Genomic DNA, 10091 nt, shown 5'->3' on the forward strand with positions numbered 1-10091 from the left:
TTTAGTGCATTTGTTGTTCTGATTATTATGTGTCGGGAGGAATTTCTTTTCTGGTCCAGTCTATTTGGAGTTCTGTAGGCTTCTTGTATGTTCATGGGCATCTCTTTCTTTAGGTTAGGGAAGTTTTCTTCTATAATTTTGTTGAAGATATTTACTGGCTCTTCAAGTTGAAAATCTTTATTATCATCTACTATTATCCTTAGTTTTGGTCTTCTCATTGTCTCCTGGATTTCATGGATTTTTGAGTTAGGATCTTTTTGCATTTTTGCATTCTCTTTGCTTGTTGTGTCCATGTTTTCTATGGAAACTTCTGCACCTGAGATTCTCTCTTCTATCTCTTGTTTTCTGTTGCTGATGCTCACATCTATGGTTCCTGATATCTTTCCTAGGATTTCTATCTCCAGAGTTGTTTCCCTTTGTGATTTCTCTGTTGTTTCTACTTCCATTTTTAAATCTTGGATGGTTTTGTTCAATTCTTTCACCTGTTTTGTGTGTTTTCCTGTAACTCTCTAACAGATTTTGTGTTTCCTCTTTAAGGGCTTCTAGCTGTTTACATGTGTTTTCCTGTATTTTCTTCTTAAAGTCCTCCATCATCATCATGAGAAGTGACTTTAGATCCATGTCTTGCTTTTCTGATGTGATATGGTGTATTCAGGACTTGCTATGGTTGGTGAGTCTGGTTCTTATGATGCCAAGTAACCTTGGTTTCTGTTGCTTCTGTTCTTATGCTTGCCTCCTTCCATTTGATTATCTCAAGTGTTTGCTGAACTCAATATATCTGATTGTAGCCTGTCCTTCTTATAATCCTGGTTGAGTTAGGACTCCTCAGAGTCCCGCTTTCTTTGTGATCCTGTGATTCCAGGCTCCTGTGAACCTGAGATTCTGGGTGTGTCAGAGTTTTTGGCAGTCAAGCTTCCTCTGAGACCTTGAGATCCTGATGTAATCAAGCTCCTGTCATCCTGGGATCCTGGAATCCTAAGATCCTGGGTATGTTACAGCGCCTGGAAGTGGTGTCTTCTCTGAGGACCGTGGAGCTGTCTAGTCTGTTTTTTATTTTTAATTATTGAAATTTAATGAAAATGAAAGCAGCATACTAAAAGCTCTGGGATACATTGAATGCAGGGAAATTTGTAGAGCTGGGTACCTCAGAAAGAGGGGCTAGAGAGGTGTCTCAGTGGGGTTTGTTTGTTTGTTTTGTTTTGTTTTGCTTTTTCTGCTCAATCTTTTTTATTAGATATTTTCTTCATTTACATTTTAAATGCTATCCCCAAAGCCCCCTATACCCCCCCCCCGCCCTGCTCCCCAACCCACCCACTCCTGCTTCCTGGCCCTGGCATTCCACTGTACTGGGGTATATGATCTTTGCAATACTAAGGGCCTCTGAAACCAAGGTATACCAGTACTGATCAGAAGGAACCTTAGCCTCTAGTCAGGCAGGGCTCCCATGACAGGATCACTGGTGAGTAGAACACAACATCGGTTCCAAACCAATTGTGATGGGCCTGTGACTGTAGAAACAGGTATAAAATGGTGAACCCTGGATCTGTACAAAGAGGTAAAATCTCCAGCGAATGTAGTCAGAGATGAGGAGGAACAGCTGCAAGCAGGTTGCTACAGGGCTGAGTCTGAGACAGGAGAGATAATAAAGGAACATAGTGAATATCTCCTACCTCAGTCCCAGCCAAGTGTTGCCACTGGGGTCCCTGGTAGAAAGCATTTCAAGGTATAATCAGCTGCCACAAAAGAATAACGATGAGCTAGAATGGAAGGTTTAGAGGGTCCAAGGAAAAGAGCTAAGCTGGGTCCATACCAAAGAGGCAAATCCCCAGAGAATGGCGTTACAGTGGGAGAGGGTACATGCAGGAAGGCTGCTCCTTTGGAGGCTGAGACAGAAGAGATCTCAGTTGAAGATAGGAAAAATAGTAAAAACTACCTACGTGAGACGTAGAACATTATGGCTACTGGAGTTCATGGTACAAACTTTCTGGATATCAGTGGCTAACACAAGAGAATGAATATAGCTAGTAGGAAAAAGTCTGAGCCTGTTAAAGGAAAATTAAGCTGGTTTCACACCAACCCTGATTTCTAAATGTAGGCATATAGAGCTTATAGAGTTAAAAACTTCCCTCTTGTTCTATTTCATTTGATTTCATGGCTTTGGTGTGCTTTTGTTCTATTTTATTCTATTTCATGAAAGTTTTAATTTTCTATTTCATTTCTTTAAGCATACATTCACTGTTCAGTGGTGTACTTAATCTCCATTGTGTATATTCTGGAACTTCATTTGTTCTTATGTAGTCTTATTTCATTGAGATCAGACAGAATAAAAAAAGATTATTTTTCTGTATTTATTAGACTTTTACATTTTTTATTGGTTATTTTATTTATTTACATTTCAAATGTTATCCCCCTTCCTGATTTCCCCTCTGAAAATCCCCTACCCCAACCTCTTCCCCCATGCTTTTTGAGGATGCTTCCCCACCCACCTGCCTCACTGCCCTAGCATTCCCCTATGCTGGGGCATTAAGGGCCATTCTCTGATACATATGTAGCTGGAGCCATGGGTCCCTCCATGTGTATTCTTTGGTTGGTCATTTAGTCCCTGGGAGCTCTGGGAGATCTGGTTGGTTGATATTGTTGTTCTGCCTATGGAGTTTCTAGCCACTTCATCTCCTTCAGTCCTTCCCCTAATTCCTCCATTGGGGTCTGTCTTAGTCAGGGTTTCTATTCCTGCATAAACATCATGACCAAGAAGTAGTTGGGGGAGGAAAGGGTTTATTCAGCTTACACTTTGTACATTGCTATTAATCACCAAAGGATGTCAGGACTGGAACTCAAGCAGGTCAGAAAGCAGGAGCTAATACAGAGGCCATGGAGGGATGTTACTTACTGACTTGCTTCCCCTGGCTTACTCAGCCTGCTCTCTTATAGAACCAAGACTACCAGACCAGAGATGGCACCACCCACAAGGGGACCTCCCCCCCCTTGATCACTAATTGAGAAAATGCCTTACAGCTGGATCTCGTGGAGGCATTTTCCCAACTGAAGCTCATTTCTCTGTGATAACCCCAGTCTGTGTCAAGTTGACACAAAATTAGCCAGTACAGGGTCCCCGTGGTCAGTCCAATGGTTTGCTGCAATTAGTTAGCTTTCCATTGTTGAGAAAAAAAATGCCACAACCATGGCAACATATAAAAGTAAGGGTTTAATTTGTCTTATGTCTCCACAGGGTTAGAGCACAGAATGACAGTGCTAAGGTACGGCTGCAGGAACTTACTTAGAGTTTCCTTGCTGTGAAGAGACACCATCGATGATTAAGGCAATCTTATACAGGCAAACATTTAATTGGACTGACTTATAGTTCCAAAGGTTCAGTCCATTACCATTGTGATGGGAAGCATGGCTTTGTACAGGCAGATATGGTGTTGAAGAAGGAGCTAAATGTTCTACATCTTGATTCAAAGGTTGGCAGGAGGAGACTGGCTTCCAGAGGCAGCCAGGAAGAGGTTCTCTTCCTCAGGCAGCTAGGACAGGACTCTTCCACATTGGGAGGAGTCTGAGCATAGAGCCTGAGCCCAACCCCACATTGATAGAGCCCTTCCTCTAACAAGGTCATACCACCACTTCCAAAAGTGCCATACCTCCTAATACTACCACTTCCCATGGACCAAGCATATTTAAACCACCACAACAGCTAAGAGCTTACACCTCTACTACAAGAAGGAGACATGGCATATTAGGAATGGCATGAGTCTTTCAAAACATCAAAGCCATACATACTCCAGTGACATGACTTTTCCAAAAGTCAACAGATCCTAAACCTTCCTAAACAGTTCCACCAACTGAAGCAACAAGTATTCAAATATAAAATCCTGGGACTTCTTCATCAAATCCCTCCCCCTTGAACTCAAGGAACTATGCTGAAGAGAAGAGGAGGCAAAAAGACTGTAAGAGCCAGAGGGGATGGAAGACACCAAGGAAACAGTGTCTTCAAGACACAACAACTGGTATACATGTGAATTCACAGCAACTGTGGCAGCATGTAGAAGGCCTGCATAGATTCAAGGCAGGTGTGGTCCCAGTGCTGAGAGAGGGGGAAGGAGACCGGAGCTCCCATCCCTAACCAATAAGTTATCTCCAATTGACAACTGCCTACAAAAGAAAAATGAGTTTTGTACACTGGAGTCTCTCTGGGTCTATAAACTTAACATAGGCCTCATGCTTAGTAGTAGGTGGCCAACAGAAGATAAATGCCATGCCGTTTTTCTACATGCTTTTTCATTTTTTTTTTATTTTGGGTTTGGGGCTTTGGGTTCTGTTCGGTTGGTTTGTGTTGGGAATTGGTTCCAATGTTTGTCTTATTTGGTTCCCAAAAGCCATGATTCCAGACCTGAGGGTCCCTGCCTCCCCCCCCCAACTGGCTTCAATTGATAATAAAGAATTGCCATACAATCAGTGGGTGGTAAGGAAGACAGGGAGGGACTTTGAGATTCTGAGGGCAAGGGACCGAGGGAAGGGGGAGACAGAGAATCACCATGGCAGGAAGCAGAAAGATGAAAATTAAAGGACTGCCAGCATGTAAGAATCTTGGGTCTGGGGTAGCAGAGAAGAATATAGATTTTTAAAAGATGTGAACTCAGGAATAGCAGAGGGAAGTGTTTTCTAGCTTCAGGGAGGTTTAGAAGTTCCCAGTCATGGAGTGAGCCAAGGTATATTAAAATTAGCTGGTGTGTATGCCTTTCACTCATGAATCCAGAGAGCACTTGGGCAGGTGCAGCACACCAGGAGCCAAAGCAGTTTAACTAATTCACTGCTACAGTTTTGCATCATGTTTGGTTTATTTGGACATTGTTATCTTGCTGGTCTTTTACTTAAACATTATGATTTCATATTTTGTGATTTGTGGCATGGGAAGGTGTTTCTCATGCGTTTTCTTTGAACTATTTCTTAACTTTTTTTTTTTTTCTTGTTTGCTTTCTAAAGAAAGTGAGAAAGACGACATGGAGTTGATTCAGTTGGAAAGTAAAGATGATCTGGGAGGAGATGGAGGAAGGGAAATCATAATAAAATGTGTTATATAGCTGTAGATGAAATAATGAAAAAAGGAAAAGAAAAATGAAGATAATAAAACTAGATTAAAATCCAGATGATACTATTAGATCATTAGCTGGCTCCTTGCTAACTTTTTTCAATGACCTTTTTATGTGGCATGGTAGCATGCTAATGGCATATTTTCATGCCATTTGCCTCTGTATTAATATCAGACTCCTTAGAGTTCTTAGAAACTTCAAGTTAAGGTGTTAATAAATATGAATTTTATTTTAGAAGATGTATTTTTAAATGGTATCTTGTAATTAATTATGTTAGAGGAGAACATGCCACTGCACACAGGTAAAAGAGAAAGGACAAATTGTAGGAGTAGATTTCTCCTTCTCACTGCATGGGTCCTGTGATTTGAAACCAGGACATTAGGTTTGTAGTAAGCCACTTTGCTACTAAGCCCCTCCTCCAGACATGGAAATGGTTCTAGTAGCTCTCTGAAGATAAGTCCATATTCTTGTACAAAATTTTCACTTCTCTCTTCTTTTTGTCTAAATTCTAAATCATGTCTCTTTTACCAGTTCTGAGAATTGAATTGAACCAAATCTTTTATATTTCCAGTACATATAATGTCTGTGTTGGAACCAGAAGGCTAGTTTTCGTTCTTAAATTGAAAATACTAATCTAAACACATCTACAAGCAAACAAACTTCTTTGTCTTGTTACAGTAATGGAGGAGGTGTATAATAAAAAACCATGAGTATCTGAGTAGAAGACTGTCTAACATAGGAATCACATTTTATTTAGGCTTTGAAAAAAATCGCTGTTTCTGGAAAACAAATTCAAAGCTTGGCATGGTAGTACACAGCTGTAATCCTAGTACTTAGAATATGAAGGCTGGGAAATCAAATCTCTACAAGGTCATTCTTGGCTAGAGAATGAGTTTGAGGCTAGCCAGGGCCACATGAGACAGTGTCTCAAAAACATAGAACAAAGGGTAAAGACAACTGAACGAGTTAATACATCTTGACACATCTCCAGTTTGTTATTTATTAGAACATGTAAGTATGACACAGCATTTGCTCATATATCTTTTTTGCTGTTTTTCTTTTTCTTTTTTGTTTTGCTCATACATTTTTGACAATTCTCATTCCTAACAGAACTTTCCTCAGAGCAAGTTTCATATCCTTGTTACGAAGGCTATAAATCAGAGGATTAAAGAAAGGAGTCATTACAGAGTATACAAGTGTAAGGATCTTCTGCATCAAAGTTGAAATGCCATATGTAGGACTCATGTACATTATCATTACTGTTCCATAGAAGAGTGACACCACAACTAAATGGGAACCACAGGTAGAGAAGGCCTTTCGCCGGCCAGCTGCAGAAGGAACCTGAAAAATAGCCCTGAGCAACAAAATATAGGACCGAAGAATGTATGCAATAGTGAAAAACAGGAAAAGGGAATTTTGGACATAAAGAATTAATTTGATAATAGGAGCTGGGGCACAGGACAAAGCCATTAGTGGCTCCATGTCACAGAGGAAGTGATCAATGATATTAGAACCACAGAAGGGAAGTTGGGAGATGGAGAACACAGGGATTGGGTACCCAAGGAATCCAATGAGCCAGCATGAAGATACCAGAATGCAACAAAGCCTCCTAGTCATGATGGTAGGGTAATGTAATGGGCGGCAAATGGCCAGGTACCTATCATAAGCCATTGCTGTCAGGAGGAAACATTCAGTTGTACCCAGTGAAAAAAAGAAATAGAACTGCAGGAAGCACCCTGAAAATGATATGGCCTTGGTCTTAGACAGAATGTTGGCGAGTGTGTTAGGAGTAGTGGAAGAAACATACCAGATTTCAAGGAAGGCAAAATTTCCCAGGAGGAAGTACATGGGGGTATGTAGACGTGAGTCACATCTTACTGCACAGATGATGGCTCCGTTTCCCAACAAGGTCAAGACATAAAACATCAAAAACAGCACAAAGAGGAAAATCTGTATCTTCCAGGAGCCAGGGAATCCCAAAAGAACAAATTCAGTTACATGTGCTGCTGATCTGTTCATGGCATCTAAGTATCTGAGGAGGGAAAAAACATGAGTTTAACCCCAATTCCTTTACTTTCAACATATCTGAAGGTCATTATGAGTGTCAAACTTAACTTCTACAAGACAATAATATTCTGAAAACAGTTGAAACTAATTCTATCTTAGTTTGTATTATGTTTCTACACCAAAGATATAACTTTCTTTTCTTTCTTTTCTCCTTGGTCCTCCTGAGATAGGAGTCAAAAGCGATCTGTGTAATTAGAGATAGCTATGATGAAGAACACTGACTGTCTAGACACAAATAACCCCAAATAGCCCTACATTAAGATTCCCCAGCACTAACCTCTATGCTATAGCACTTATAGAATCTATAGCCTTTCAGGAAATGCATCAGTCCATTGCCATTTCTGCAGCCAGGAAGAAGAGTCATCTGTGCCTTTATTTCTTCACCCCACCATTTTATGTCATCTTTAATGACATAAATGCCCCTAGGCCCTGGTGCTCAAACAGGTTTTCACCTTACAGTCCCTCTCATCTGCATGTATTTTTCATCCTTCACTATCTAAGAAAGTTACTGGTTGAGCATTCTTCTTCTTGGGTTTGTAAGCCTCATTGTTCTTAATTAAACACAATTCTGAGTTCATGAAATGTGCTAACAGTTTGGGCTACTCATTTATGATTCCACAAACCACAAAAAAAAAACTATGTCAACAAGCTCTTTATTCTCTGTTATCATAAATTGTGATAGCATTACTCAAATGCCTCATAAGCATTTGACCTATGGTGTCATTTAAAAGCAACTGGTGAAGCAGCTAGCCTTAAAACTGATCTTATGGATCTTCTTGGCTACCTCTGATCAATTGTGGACCTCCTGCCCATGGTTCTCTTTCCAATTCATCTCCAGTTGGGAGTGATGCTCAAGGACTCACAGATTCTGGCTGATGTTACATCTTGGTGGATGACTGAAGGTCTTACAGCAGGACCCAGACCCAAGTAGCTCCTATAAAGAAAATGTCTCCACTCTCTGAGCACACTCCTCATGGAGAGAAAGCATGCTGCAGAGACTCCCAAGGCATCCACGCTCTCGGTGGCCAGAATAAGGTGGAAAGGATTTGAGTGCCTGGAGCATTTTCTGTCTGTGGCAAAGCTGTAAACTCACACGGAAGGGAGAGATTCCTTCCACTTCCCTTCTCCAGCAACAGATAAGGAACCTGGGAATTGGATTCTCAAACTGCAGGCTTAAGCTCTCACTTTCTGTGTTGCCCCAGACTCAAGCTGTCCTTGATGCCTCCTACAATAATAAGAAATGGAATGTTTGTCAGACCCTACCTGTAGGATCTAGACATCTCATAGTTCTCTCTCTTCAAGCTCTCTACTCCAGTATAAACATGACTGCGTTCCTCACAGTTCCTCCCTATGCCTATCTCTCACTCACAACATTGCTTTCCATAATTCTTGAGCACAGAATAAAAGATAAAGGTTATCATCCTCAATGGAACAATCTTATAAAAATTAAATCTCTTTATTGTAATTAACAGACAAAAAAAAATCACAAGGATAAATTAAGGCAATCACTCAAAGACATTCTTGCTCTGCTATAAACTTTGTACATCTCAATGAGCTTCACACAGTTAAAATAGCCATTCTGAAGCCATGGTGCTTTACATAGAGTTTCAAACTTTCACTATCAATTATATTTTTGTACACTTATCCACCACAAAAAAAGAGAGTACTATGACAAATAGAACATAGGAACAAACATAATTAGCTTTATATCCTCTTTCTCAATTCATGTATCTTTCCATATTATCTACTATTACCCTATCTTATTCTCCTTCTAAATATTGTATTATACCCCCCACTTTTACAGCTTTTACAGGTGTGTGTGTGTGTGTGTGTGTGTTTACATTAGGCTAGGATCCACATGTGAGGAAGAACCTGAGGATGGTTATTTTTCTTTTTAAGACTGGGTCACCTTCTGTAATATGATACTTTCTTATTTAATAATGTACTTCTTATTTAATATTATACTTTCTAAATCTATCCATTTACTTGCAAATTTCATGATTTCATATTTCTTTTTAAGCAGGATAATATTCCACTCTGTACATTGCTACCCTTCCATTATCTATCTATCTGCTGAGGGCATTAAAGTTGCATCTGTCTCCTTGATAAAATGAATACAGCATCACCAAAATAGATGTGCAAACATCTTTGTTGTAGGGTATGGAGCTATCTAGGCATATGCCCAGGAGTAGAATACCCAGGTCACATAATGATTGTATTCTGAATTTTTTGAGGAGCATCCAGGCTAAGTTCCTTAATACACAATATTAATTTGCACCCCCACCACCAGGGAATAGGCACTCCACTTCCCCCACATTTTCTCCAAACTCTATTGTCAAATATCTTGACAATAACTTTCTAACTGGACTGCAGAGCTATATCAAAAGTAGTTTTAATTTGCATTCCCCTGATGACTAGGGATGCTGAACACTTTTTAAAATAATAACTACTTATTGGCCTTTTGTGTTTTTTCTTTTGAAAACTTCCTTTTGTTCATTAATAGTTTTATTTTGTTGGTATTTAATTTCTGCAGTTTTTAAAATTCTGGATATTAGCCATCTTTTTGAAGAGTAGTAGGTAAAGATTTACTTCAATGCTATGGGCTTTCTGTTTGCTTTGATGACAGTTTTTCTCTTGCTGTGCAGAAAATTTCTAACCCCATGTAGTCTTCTGTGTTGGTATGTGGGGATGGTTCCCGTGCTACTAAAGTTCTGATCAGAAAGCTCTTGCCACCCCAACACCCCGAAGAGTCTTCCCTAGACTTTCCTCTAGCAGTTTCAGATTTGTTTTTTAAATTTTAAAAGAATAAGAGGCCGTTTATTCCTGAGCCAATTTGAGTGACCATGGCCTGTCACCACGGATACAGATTATGCCAAGTTACGTGTTACAATGTGGAAGCAGTCTCACAAAATTGTTTGTTTACAGAACAGAGAA

At 39.9% G+C, this 10091-nt stretch overlaps 1 protein-coding gene across 1 annotated transcript; it reads right to left on the reverse strand.

Annotated features, from left to right (window-relative positions):
• Nucleotides 1–6167: 6167 nt before the first annotated feature.
• On the reverse strand, nucleotides 6168–7130 carry LOC110325792 (olfactory receptor 11H4-like). The gene has a single exon (XM_021203900.1). It carries the CDS (start codon nucleotides 7107–7109, stop codon nucleotides 6168–6170), a length of 942 nt encoding a protein of 313 aa, XP_021059559.1. The 5' UTR covers nucleotides 7110–7130.
• Nucleotides 7131–10091: the final 2961 nt, after the last annotated feature.

Source organism: Mus pahari, chromosome 8 (genome assembly GCF_900095145.1).
Source record: "Mus pahari chromosome 8, PAHARI_EIJ_v1.1, whole genome shotgun sequence".
Taxonomy (NCBI): Eukaryota; Metazoa; Chordata; class Mammalia; order Rodentia; family Muridae; genus Mus; species Mus pahari.